This window comes from Macaca nemestrina, chromosome 1 (genome assembly GCF_043159975.1).
Source record: "Macaca nemestrina isolate mMacNem1 chromosome 1, mMacNem.hap1, whole genome shotgun sequence".
Taxonomy (NCBI): Eukaryota; Metazoa; Chordata; class Mammalia; order Primates; family Cercopithecidae; genus Macaca; species Macaca nemestrina.
The window spans coordinates 221,611,331-221,625,097 of record NC_092125.1 but is presented as its reverse complement, the minus strand read 5'-3'; the positions used below and the strand labels follow the sequence as shown (position 1 = coordinate 221,625,097).

Below are 13,767 nucleotides of genomic sequence, written 5' to 3'. Positions count from 1 at the left end.
CGTTAACTTTTGACATCCAAACCCTTGTGCTTTTCTGTAATTACAAAGGTTTCTACTTATTTACTCTCTTCTTTGTAGAAGCGAGTAAGATAAGCTATTGAAAAACCCAGGTTTCCAGCAGTACTACAGAAATAATTGAGCTGTTGCTTCTTTTAGATTCCTCATCATGGCCTTTCCTCCTGCTTCTAGATGGGCTTTTCAGGGCTGTGTATACAGCTTCGAAAAAAGTCAATAATACTCAGTCTTTTGAAGCCTAAACTAAATATTGAGCCTGAAGAAATGATAAGAAAGAGGCTTTTATGTTTATCTGCCCATGTTGGCTAGAGAAAAAAAATCACTGGGAATGTGTGTACACATGTACATACATACACACAATGCAAGAAAAATATTTTTGTTCTTTTTATCCCAGATTTAGAATTTAAGCTTTAAGAGTATTTGGGATCAAGAGCAAGATCCTGTCTGTTTAATGCTGTGTTTTCCACTTTGGGTTGGAACGCCAGTGTTTATTTGTATTCAGACAGCCACTTGGGAGCCTGCCTGCCAGGTATCCATTCTGTTTTGGTACCTTCCTGGGAAGTTTTACTTTAAATTTGATTCAACATGCTTTTCTTGTAAATTTTCTTTTTTTTTTTTTTGAGACGGAGTCTCGCTCTGTCGCCCAGGCTGGAGTGCAGTGGCGCGATCTCGGCTCACTGCAAGCTCCGCCTCCCGGGTTCACGCCATTCTCCTGCCTCAGCCTCCCGAGTAGCTGGGACTACAGGCGCCCACAACCTCGCCCGGCTAATTTTTTTGGTATTTTTAGTAGAGATGGGGTTTCACCGTGGTCTCGATCTCCTGACCTTGTGATCCACCCGCCTCGGCCTCCCAAAGTGCTGGGATTACAGGCGTGAGCCACCGCGCCCGGCCCGTAAATTTTCTTATAAGTTGCTGTAATAAATTTCTCCTCAAGCATGGATTTAGATTTTTGTAAAGTCCTTTAACTGGAGTGGGAGCTGACTAAGAGGTTGCTTCCCATATTTTTGGTATGTTGTCACCAGTGCTGATGGGATGGGACAGAGGCAGCATGCAGCCCTCAGATCCACAAGCCCAGTCCTGCTGCTCCTTAAAGTACCTGCCATCCTGTCTGTAGCTGTTTCTGCTTCCTTAGCATAAATAGGCAGGTCTCTGTTGCAGTATCATTTTTCTGTAAGTAGGACTGATAATAGCTTACAACATAAATGTGTTTGATAAGTAGGTATGTGCAAGCTCTCTGGCTTTATTTCCAAGGCACTTGAAGCCAAGGCAAAGTATGCTGCCCAGTTGGGTGTGCATACAGCATCAAGTGCAAAGATCACATTGCCGTGTTGTAGCCCATGCTACTCCTTTTATTTCATGGGATGGCAAGTAAAAAAAATCTGCCTTGACACAAGTATACATATGTAACAAACCTGCACGTTGTGCACATGTACCCTAGAACTTAAAGTATAATAATAAAATATATATATATATTAAAAAAATCTGCCTTGATTGTCCTATTTAAATGAATATCCACCATTTGGGAGACAGGTTGCTGCTTGTAGTGATGTTACATCTTTACAGCCCGCAACCTGATTCTTTTTCAGGCATTATGTTTCACGCAGATTCATGAATTGGTGATACTCATTTTGATTCACTTACACTGCACTCCAAGACCTTATTTGGATATGATCCTAGGAAAATAAATTTAGATAATCTGGGTCATTGATAATAACACTGCTAACAAATACACCTGTGGCCTTTTGACTTTTCCATCTGGATGATTTTTTCCAAAGATGACATCTGTTGGATGGTATAGAGTCACAAGTTAACATGCTAGTCTTCTTTTTTGATAAACAACACAAAACAGATCTACTCTCACAAAGAATGGCATCAGAATACTATACACATCACTGTACCCTCGCAAACTAATTTGAGAGTGATAGATGGTTTCCTTCTTTTGATTATTTTTTTCAATGTGAATACAAGGGTTTGGATCATGAGACTAAGAAATTCTTTTTTGTTTTTTAAATTCTGCCTTTGTACCAGAGGTGGAAAAATATGATGAAAACCTCCATGAAAAGACAGCTGAGCAAGGTGGAACACCGATTCGATACTACTTTGAAAATCTCAAAATCAGCATTCCTCAGATCAAGCTAAGTGTGTTCACCTCCAACAAGCTCCCATTGGATCTTAAGGTGAGCTGCTATTTGGGTAAATTTTTGTAGATGATTTTTCCTTGGAAAACTATGAGTGTGTTTGCTGTTTGTTGTTTGTTTGTTGTTGTTGTGTGTGTGTGTATTTGTCCCCCATCATCATTGATAGCAGACATTTTATTTTTACAGATTTCCTTTTTCAGAAGGTTTATTGACTCACGTGTATTTGTCTTAAAAAAAAAAATTAAATATGACATTGCCAGAGATCAAGGAGTAGCTCAAGAGATTCACAGATAATTCTGTAAAACCCATTTGCTCTCTGTTTAGCTCCTGGCTTACCTCAGTGGGATACCTTTTTCCTAAAGTTGGGTCCAAGATCAAGAGAAAAAGCAAAGTCAAAACAACATCTTCCTTTTGTGCCCGAGGCCTGCTCACCTTCCTACTTCTCTCTTCCTAAGTATCCATCTCTTTTTGAATGAGTGTCTACCGCCTTTAAAGTAGACTCAGCCCACTTACCCACTGGGATGTGGCCGCCTCTACCACCACATCGGGATGAAACCCTTAGACCATCTTGATGACTACTTACTAGACACAGCCTGAACACCATCTTCATTTTCGGCAATAAAGTATATCTTCATTAAGGAAAAAAGCTGGGATTCAAATCCAAGCCTGTCTGATTCTAAAGTCTATTTTTTTTTTTTTTCACTATACTGTGCTTCCCCATAGAACATAAGGAACTAGAGAATTTTAGACCTGTGAGTCCTCAATGATGTACTTGCTTGGTAGACAGGGAAATAGAAGGTCAAAGTGTTTTGTTAGTCAAACCTGTGTGGCTAGGCAGTGATAAGAGCAGAAGTGGATCCAGGGGCGTTAGAAAGTCTTTCCTTAGTTTGAGTCAAAGTCGGCCCACCTGCAGCTTGGACCCATTGGTTCTGGTTTTTCACTCTGTTGCACTTAAAGATGATGCTCAAGACCTCCATCTTCCTACTAACCGCCAGTCCAGGACTCTTCCCACTGCTCCATGCTGCCTCCTCTAAGATGCTACAAGATAGTCATCTTGCTGCGCAGGAACAGCTAGAGGTATGAGCAGATAAGGAGGAAGTTTAGGGTCCTAACTTAGATGCCCACAGGGGCTGTGCTGGCAATGGCAGCGAGTGGAGCCGCACACCGGGGCAGTGTCATGTCTGCCCGACCAGGAGAGCCCGCTCCATCTGAAGGGGCTGCCACAACCCACTCCAGCCGCGTGCTGTCATGGAGGAATGTGAACCCCGTGTTGCCAGATCTTCAGATTTTTAAAGAGAAGCCGGAAATCTGGATTTTTATGTGGAATCTCCTGGTTTTTAAACATTGGCAACCAATTCAAGTTTTTTGGTTTTTTTTAAACCTAGCGAGCCTAACAAAACACACGTGTGGGCCTCATGTGGCCGTGTCTGCCAACTCACAGCTTCTAAAATCGACACACAGGTAATGAGACAGTAGTCTGGTCAACATCAGATCACATTTGGGTAAGGGCAGGGCAACGGTGACTGCGCTGGGGTGGCGAGCTGGGGCCGAGCCGCTGGCAGTGCTGGTGGGGACCTGGAGCAGGAATGGCTCTTGCAGCCATCTCCGGAAGAGTGCAGCGTGCCCTTCACTCACTGCCCTGTCTGCTTCATGCGCTTTAATTTCATGTTTCCCAGGAGATTAAAGATAGTTAGCATGGGAGTGAGGGGAAAACCATGGGAAAACCACTATCTTGCTAATATCCACAAGTATCCACTTGACTTGTGTGACCTTTGGAATGGGTTTGTTTGATAAAGTATATATTCACCCAGAGCACTTGGCACTTGCCCAGCAAACCAATGTGAAGCATTTCCTGAGGGTTGAGGACTTCTTGTTTTTAAAATCATCTCACTAAGAAGCACAGACACCTAACTATTCCCTTCAAGTTGCTCCCAGCAGAAAACCCCCCAGACTGAGAAAAGCAGTCTGATACTCTGCAGTCGAAGTAGCCCCAGCCACCCAGTTATATGGGAGTGATGGTTGTGTGTGCGCTCGGCATACAGTCAACGAAATCATTTCAGTTGAATGTTTCATCTGGCACTGAATTGAAGGAACATTTTCAGGGCATTTTTCAAATCATTGTTAAACAATTACACGGAGCAGCCATTTGATGAGGTGTGTGGGGGGCACGCCGAGTGTAGTAAGTTAGTGTTTCCAGCAGGGTGCGGGGAATTGGGACTAACGAGTTAATTCTCAGCTTGTGGGAGTCACATTTTACTGTGTCGTGAGTCTCCTAGTGGAGTCTGGGACTCATAAAATAATGTCATTTATTCAAAGAGTTTTCTAACAGGGTAATATGCCTTTATTAGTAGCTCTTAGAAAGGGTACTGTGCTCTTTTAGATGAATATATAATGGCTAAAAGTATGTGCTTAGAAAATGGAGTTCTGTCCCTGAACAGGAGTCACAAGAGCCTGACTAAAAGGTAAACCACATCTTTGGTATTGAAGGATAATTATCTTGATTCTCCTGACTCCAGGCCAGAAGTGAGACTGTCAGAAATCTCAGAGGGAAGTCTTCAGGTTTACACTGAGGGTACCTTGTTGCCAGATATAGTGTCTGTTCAAAAGGACTGAAAGCAGTTTCACATCTGCTATCTCAATTGGATTCCTTACTCTGCGATGGAAGAATGGGGAGATAATAGTCCCATTTCACAAATGCAGAGACCAAAGCACAGCATTCCTCCCTGACTCCCCATTCTCTCCATTCTCCCAAGTTTGCGTGTTAGAAAGTGGCAGAGTGATATTGAAAATGCCAGGTAGTTTATACGTGTTTTTGGCTTTTTTTAAAGATCAAAAGAGGCCAGGAGCCTTTAAAAGATTTCACGAGGTGGCCTACAGCAGTCCTTTTTCCATTTAGAGCATTGGGGTATTACAAAAGAAGGGCTTTAATTGAGCAATCTAGTTTGGAAGAAAACCCACATTTTAATGGTCAGAGTGAGAGGGTGGGGGTTGGGGGAGTTTCGAACAAAGACACTATTTAAAAAGCCTAAAACTGTCTTCTCAAAGGCTTGAAATAATTTGTTGGGAAACTTCAGACCCTTTACTTTTTTCCTCCCCTCCCTAAATAAAAACCAGATTTGTTAAAAGGAAAAAAGATCCAGTATTGTTAATTGTATTTCAGAAAGTGCCAGAGAGGGAAATATCCCTGTAGTTTTAAACATTGTCCCAAGAGGGAAATAGGCAAATACTCTGCTTCACATAAACAGTCTCTATGTACCATAAATAAACCTTTAAAGAATGAATTCCAGACAGTTTTGTTTAGTGCAGGATAAACTAAGAAAGGAAAGGACATGGCCGAGGGAATAGCTTGGGATCTGAGACCTTACGGTATATAGACAGCTATTTCTTCTTTCAACTCTATGAAGTTTCTGGAAGACTTCAGCAGTTTTCGTGTGGGGAGGTAGAAATAGACAGTTTCCTATTTTTATTAGGAGCTTATGAACACAGGATTGCCTTCTCCAAATTCCATTTTATAACAGGAAACTGTCTGCTGCTTGAGTAAATAAGCATCAACTTTGTATACTACTGTATTTGATTAGTCGTTTAGTTACTACAAGAATAAGCCCTGTTTGGCTCGTTCCCTCATCTCATCGACTTTGACTGACCAGATCAACCTGAAGGTGGCAGAATAATTCATACCATTGGGCTGTATCTCAGCTTTTTCAAATGTGGAGTCCCAAAAGCAGTAAATGACTCGGTAAGGATAACTTTTACTTAAGGGCCAGAATGTGTCCTTGATTAAGACCAAGCACCTTAGTCATTCAGAAAGGTAATAGTGAAGAAAGGTAATGATGAAGGTTTTGACATTTCAGTAGAGGTTTCAAAGTCTTTGCTACTTTATGTGGTTCTTTAATATTTGGTTGCAAGGACGAAGTTGGGGTATAAAAGCTTTTTACCTTAAGCCTTTGTTTTGATCTCATTTTCTCTTCTCTGAGAATAAGGTAATGCTCAAAGTAGTATTGGCAAAACAGTGCTGAACTGATTGTCGGTACCCTGTTTTCCCAGCATGTTTATTTTATGGCTCTAAGCAAAGTAGTTGAGCTTACTGAACCTCAGTTTCTCTGCCAGTGAAATAAGGAAAATAAGGCCTGCTCACGTACTTTATCATCACTCACCATGAGGTGGGGTGAGGCATGGGTGAATGAACAGCAGAACGTTTTTCAGGAAAAATAGTATCCTCCATTCTGGCTTTCATGCTTTTTACCTAATAGGTAGTTGCTATTGTGAAAATGTACATATTCAAGTCTAAGATCAAATAGCTAGCCATATGACTTTAGGCCATCCACTTAACATTTCTTGTTTTGTTTATACCAAAGAGAGAGAGAGAGAGTTAGGTTGAATTAACTTGATGTTGGACTTTTTTGGGGGGTAGGGGAGACAGAGTCTCACTCTGTCACTCAGGCTGAAGTGCAGTGGCACGATCACAGCTCACTGCAGCCTTAACCTCCTGGGCTCAGGTGATCCTCTCACCTCAGCATCCCAGGTAGCTGGGACTATAGGTGCATGCCACCACGCCTGGCTAATTTTTGTATTTTTTGTGGGGACAGAGTTTTACCATGTTGCCCATGCTGGGCTCAAACTCCTGGGCTCGAGTTATCTGCCCACCTCAGCCTCCCAAAGTGCTGGGAAAACAGGCATGAGCCACTGGGTCCAGCTCAACTTGAGGTTGCTATTAATCTCTAAGATATTCTGAAATGACTTAGCAGGAGGTTATCAGTGACTCCCCGAGGCACCAAATCCAGTGACCTTTCTCTCTAGCCTTATCTTTGCAGCATCCTCTGCCATTTTGACATTGCTGACTTCCCTGTTGTTGACATCTGTCCTTTCTGGTTCTCCTCTTGCTCTGTTGCTTCTCTGCCTATTTCTGTTTTCTTTTCTTCTATATCTTCTTTTCCTGATCTGTATGTTAAGGGTCCAGATTTTTCTCTGTGAACTGCCTGGTTATGTCACTTGTCTATATTTCTGCCAGGCCTTTTATCTCTTCTAATTTTAGAAGCTCTTTCTAAAAGTATGTCTTTGATGAAAGTTGTAAGTATTTTTTCTTCAGCTTTTTGTCTTTTTACTTTGCTTTTGGGGTGGGTGGGTGTGTGTGTGTGTTTAATTATACAAGAGGTGTTTATTTTTATATTGTCAGATGTATTAGTCTTTTGCTGTTTTGAATCTATTTTTTTTTTTTAAACTCTGCATATTCAGAGAAACTTCTCTAGTAACAAACTGTGGAAATGATCCCTGAAAGTATAGTCTTGAATCTGAATTTTGAGTCACAAAAAAGTTTTCCCTCCTCTCTGGTTTTAAAAAATTTCACCCTTTCTTCCATTATATGATTTAATTTCAATTAAACATATTCTTGTTCCAAAATAATTTAAGGCAGTCTCAGAAGACACGTGCAAAAAGATTAAAATATAAGTAAGAAAACAGAATAGAAATGTCATTAAGTTGCACATGAAATTTTAATATATAATAGATTTTAATTCAGTGGGGAGTATATAGACTTTTCAATAATGCTATTAGACTCAATCACAATAGAAAAAATATAAAATTAGATTTATTCTTGACACTTTTTATAAGGATAAATTCCAAGTGAATCAGAGATTTACTGGTAATATTAGCATGAAAAAGTGTTTTTATATTCAGTAAGGAAGAGTATTTGGCACGCCTTGTAAACACCTTGAAATGTCAATCATTTTAAATAAAGATATAATCAGAAAATAGACCCATATCCAGAGGTTGTTAACCAGCTTATAATAAGCAGACCCATGCCAGCTGAGAACTTCAAGAAAAGACAGATAGTGGGGGCGGGGATGGGGAGTGTCCATGTGAAGCCATTGGAAAGCTACCAAAACAGCCAGGACTTGAGAGTTCAAGATTTATGAGAGGAGAGAAACCCAGTAAGGTGAGCCCAACATTTATTTTGCTTTTATTCCTGAGACTTTTTCTGATTTGTAAGCAGTGTGGGGAGAAAGGTGAAGAAGCCAAGCAGAAAGCAGCTGCCAACAGGCAGAGAATGCAAGTAAAGCTTTTGGCAGTCTCGTGGGGCTAGCAAAGCAAAACTTAGACTTCATTGCTGCTAAGAGAGCTGGTAATGGAGGGGCTAATATCTTACAGAGAAGAGACAGGCAGACAACAAACCCCAATAATCTGAGGTACTTTCTTTATTGAGATATTTGCTGATTTCTAAGTGGCACAGTCTTTTCAGCAATTTTGTGGTACTAGGGAGATTAAAAGTGGAGGAATGGCATTGGTTTTCATTGAGACTGCTAAAGGACTACACCAGGCCTCATAAGGACTGAAATACACCAGAACTTAGATAAAGACTGAAACACAGCCTTGAGGAAACCCAAACCCTGGTTGATTTAGGCATTATGCTTCTTACTCTAACTGCCTGCCAGAAGCTAAAAACTCATCCAAAGTCTCTGTAAGTTTTCATACAAAATGTTGCATTCAGTCACAAATTACCAGGCCAAGATGAGATGAGACCAAGAGAAAAAACAAACACTAGAAACAGAACCATAGATAAACTGGATGTTGGTATTTTTAGACAGAAAATTTAAAATAATTATGAATGTATCTAAGAAGTTTACCAGAAAACGGTAATTTTTTAAAAAAAAGTTATCAAATAATAAGGGAAAATTATAGATAAGCACTTTTTCATGAATATAGAGGAAAAAAATCTGAACAAAATATTAGTAAATCAAAACCAGAAATATGTAAGAAGGCTAATATAACCAAATTGGTTTTATTCGTGGAATGCACATTCAGTTTCACATTTGCAGATAAATTTGGTAATTTACCACGTCAACAAGATAAAATAGAATATGATTACTTAAAAATGCATAAAAGTCATTTGACAAACTTTAACATCCATCTACAATAAAAATTCAGCAAGCCAAAAATAGAAGATAACTGCTTTAATCTGTTTAGGTCTATCTATTAAAAAGCTACAACAAACATCATACTAATTGGTGACAGAGTAAAAGTTTTTTCTTGAGATAAAGGAAAGTTACCCATTATCACCACTTCTTTCACCGTTACACGGGAGTTCAGCCAGTGAAGTAAGTCAAGGATGATCTTTTTGAAAAAGAAATAAAAGGTATAGCAGCTGGAAAGGAAAATAAAAACTTTGTTATTTGTAGAAAGCATGATCGTTTACTAGAAAATCTAAAAGTATTTTCAGATAAGTTACTAGAATAAGTAAATTTTGTAAGGTCACTAGAGACAGTATAGAAAACAGTTGTATTTCTACATGTCAGCAATGATTACAGAGAAAAGAAAAATTCGGAGGATATTAAAAAAACAGGTCTGGGTGTGGTGGCTCACACCTGTAATCCCAGCACTTTGAGAGGCCTAGGTGGGAGGATCACTTGAGCCCAGGAGTTCAGAACCAGCCTGGGCAACACAAGGAGACCCTGTCTCTACAAAAATTGAAGTTCGGGAGGAAGGGAGGGAGGGAGGGAAGGAGGGAGGGATTGAGAGAAGGGGGAGGAGGAGAGAGAGAGATGAGAGGGAAGAGGAGGGAGGGAGGGAGAGAAAGAAAACATTAAATACTGTATCATTAACTATTATTGTGTAACAGATGACTCCAAAATGTAGTGGTTTAAAACAATCACCATCTTGTTTGTTTACAATTCTGTTAATAATTTGGGCTAGACCTAGCTGGGTGTGTCTTCTGCTGGTCTCACCTGTGGTTATTCATATGGCTGCAGTCACCTGGCAGTTAACCGAGACGTAATGGTATGAGATGACCTCAGTTCCATGTCCAGTGGGTTGGTGCTGGCTGTCAGCAGAACCCCTTTCCACATGGTCTCCCATCTTAAAGGAAGCTACTCCCAGCTTCTTCACATGGTGGAAGCATTAAACAGGCAGCGCAGAAGCTCCAAGCTGTCTTGAGGCCTAGGCTCAAAGGTCACACATTATTATGTCTCTTGCTTCCTATTGGCTGAAGCAAATCACAAGGCTAGTGAAGATTTGGGGGAGGGAACATAGACTTCACTGCTTGACAGAAGATGCAAAGAATATGTGGTCCTTTTAAATCTACCACAGGTATCTAAGAATAAATCCAACAAAAGACGTGTAAGACCTCTACACAGAAAACAAACATTATTGTGAAAAATTAAAGACCTACATAAATGAAAGGACATACCATGTCAATAAGTTGGAAGATTCAGTAAAGCTGTCATTGCTCCTCAAACTGATCTGTAGATTCAGTACAGTCCTGATGAAAATTCCAGCAGTTTTTTTGGAGGCAAATTGACAAGCTGATTCTAAAATTTCTCTGCAGTTGAAAAGTGCAAAGAGCAGCTAAGGTAATCCTGGAGAAAAAATACAAAGTTGGTGAGAGCTTACGCTATTCGATTTCAGAAATTATTACAAGACTACAGTAATTAAGACAGTGTGGCATTAGTAGAAAGCAGCAGAGCAAAGTGAAACAGAAGAAATGAATCCAGAAATGGATGTGTAATACCATCACGTGACTTATGACAACGTTTATACCGTACTGCAGTAGTGAAACGAATGATCTTTTCAATAAATATTACTTAGTTCAATATTTATGAGGAAAAAATGAATCTTGGCCATGCCCTCCATACATAAAAATAAATTCTACACCATACATAAAAATAAATTCTAGGTGGAGTATAGATTTAAGTGTGAAGAGTAAAACAATAACACTTCTATAAGTAAACATGGGAATATCTTTATGACGTTGGAGTAGACAATAATTTCTTAACCAGGACACAGAAAGGTCTTACCATATAAGAAAAGATTGATAAGGTAGAGTTCCTTAAAATTAAGACTGTCTGATCATTAAAAGACACCATTTAAAGACTAATAAGACAAGTCACGGAATGGAATAAGATATTTGCAACACATCTGTTCAACAGAGGACTTGGTATAGGGAATATATAAGAACTCCTACAAAGCAGTAAGAAATAAAAAACAGGAACTCACTTCAAAAATGAGCAAAAGACTTCAATAAGCACTTCACAAAAAGATATCCAAATGGCATATGCATATTAAAAGTTGCTTAATCTCACTTCTCAACAGAAAAAAGAGACTACACTGAGGTACTATTACACACCCATCAGTTTATCTGTCAAAACTATACTGAGATACCATTACACACCATTCAGATTTTCTGGGTTTTTTTGGTCATTGTTTATTTTAAGTGACAGGGTCAGCCACGGTAATCCCAGCACTTTGGGAGGCTGAGATGGGTGGATCAGTTGAGCAACAGAGCAAGACCCTGTCTCTTAAAAAAAAAAAAAAAAAAAAATAGCTGGATGTGGTAGTATGCACCTGTAGGGGGAGGCTGAGGCAGGAAGATCACTTGAGCCCAGGAGGTTCAGGCTGCAGTGAGTCAAGATCCCGCCACTGTACTCCAGGCTGGGCAACAGAGACTCTGTTTTCTGTTTTTGAGAAGGAAAGAAAGAGTGAGGCAGGGTCTTACTTTGTCACCTAGGCTAAGTACAGTGGCATGATCTCAGCTTAGTGTGGCCTTGACCTTCAAAGTCCAAGCGATCCTCCTCCCCCAGCCTCCTGAATGGCTGAGACTGCAGGCGCATGCCACCATGCTCGGTTAATTTTTAAGCTTTTTGCAGAGCCAAGGTCTTACTTCATCACCCAGACTGGTCTTGAACGCCTGGCTGGCCTCAAGCGATCCTCCCACCTCAGCCTCCCAAAGTGCTGGGATTACAGGCATGAGCCACCACTCCTGGCCAGTATATCTTTTTTCTAAAAAAAGCTATCTATGCCAAGTGTTGATGAGGGTGTAGAATAACAAGAGATCTTGTAGACTGCTAAATGGAGCATACACTGGTTTGACCACTTTGGAAAACTGTTTGGCAGAATGTATTAAGATTGTACATGTACATTCTTTATGACCCAGTTCTACTCCCAGGTATATGTCCAAGAAAAATGCATAAATGTGCCCCAAAAGACATATCTAGGCAGGGAACAGTGGCTCACACCTGTAATCACAGCACTTTGGGATGCCACAGCAGGTGGATTGCTTGAGCCTAGGTGTTCGAGATCAGCCTGGGCAACATGGTGAAAACCCTTCTCTACAAAAAATACAAAAATTAGCTGGGCATGGTAGTTTGCACCTGTAGCCTCACCTGCTAAGGAGGCTGAGGTGGGAGGATCGCATGAGCCCAGGAGGTCAAGGCTGCAGTGAACTGTGATTGTGCCGCTGCATTCCAGCCTGGGCAACAGAGCGAGACCCTGTTACCTAGTCTGCCATAGACATGTCTAACGTTGTTTATAGCAGCATTATTCATAATAGCAAAAAGTCTGAAACAACCCAACTTTTCAACTTTTCATCAACAATGGTGATTAAATGCATTGTTTTATTCGTGCAATGGAGTATTATATGGCAATGGACGTTAACAAACTACAGCTATATGCAACAATCTAGGAAACTCCCATATGTAATGTTGTCTGTGAGAAGCCACCCACAACGAAGTGCATACTGATGATTCCATTTATATGCAGTTTAAAGCAGAAAAACTTACCTGTGGTGATAGATGTCATCACCGTGGTTGTCTTTGGGGCAGAAGGAGGGAGGAGGGAGTGGGAGCATTGTCATGATGGGTGGGCTGCTTCCAAGATGGTGATAACAGTCTGCTTTCTGATCTGGTGGTGGTCACATTATTGTGTTCACTTTGGGAAAAATCATTTGGGTTTTGAACTATACATTTGATTAGTGTACTTCTCTGTGTGTGTGGTATACATCAGTCAAAAAGTAAAACACAACAAACACTCAGATACAAAACAGACCAAAAGGAATTTTGACACAAACTAATAGTGTTTATTTCTGTGTGATGTATGTGACTTGAGTGATATATGTCTGTCTATATATGTATTTTTCCCTAGTATTTTACTTTTATAGTTATAGGGAAAATCCTTAAACATCAAAACCTGACCCTCATTCGAAAGTTAACATGACTTGTAGCTTTAATGGAATCTAGAATTATAGTATCCCAGAAGGCCATCATATGACTTAAGTATGTCATTTCCTTTATTCCCTAATTAGGCCCTAAAAAGCACCTTGGGATTTCCTTTGATACGGTTTGAAGATGCTGTGATTAATCTAGATCCATTCACTCGGGTACATCCCTATGAGACCAAGGAGTTCATCATCAATGATGTCCTCAAACATTTCCAGGAGGTAAGACTTGGAGAAGTACTCATTGGCTGGAGCATAAGCAGAATGTTTGTTTTAGTTGTTTGGGAATTTTGGTTACTAAGACATTACTATTGAGAACCCAGTTAAACATTTCAACTCTGTTGTGTTACGGGTAGGTCACTTCCCAAGAAGCCCATATATGTCATGAAAATCCTGAGACAGTACATTTGACCTATGAGCTGTTAGTTTCATCCCTCAGAGCTACTCTGAGGGGTTTCTTCTAAATTAGTCACGACTCTTAATGGTTTAATTGATGCTTTAATAATAACAAAATAATGTTTTTGTTTCCCAGGCATGGGCCTTCTCTCAGCAGCTACACTTATGTTTTTAGAGTCTGTAGGATCCTGCACTTGGGTTGAGCTTGAAATTTTTAAAATCACATTGGACATTTTC

At 40.2% G+C, this 13,767-nt stretch overlaps 1 protein-coding gene and 1 pseudogene across 5 annotated transcripts in view; one reads left to right on the top strand and one right to left on the bottom strand.

Moving 5' to 3' along the window:
• LOC105473242 (vacuolar protein sorting 13 homolog D) overlaps positions 1-13,767 on the top strand; it is a 284,106-nt gene that overhangs the window by 175,691 nt on the left and 94,648 nt on the right. For all 5 annotated transcript variants that reach the window (XM_071100479.1, XM_071100476.1, XM_071100469.1 and 2 more), the window contains 2 exons: positions 2,044-2,192; positions 13,222-13,356. In XM_071100479.1, coding sequence (XP_070956580.1) covers positions 2,044-2,192; positions 13,222-13,356 — 284 coding nt within the window. The remainder of the gene's footprint in view (positions 1-2,043; positions 2,193-13,221; positions 13,357-13,767) is intronic.
• Positions 7,323-7,437, bottom strand: LOC112425135 (small nucleolar RNA U3; annotated as a pseudogene).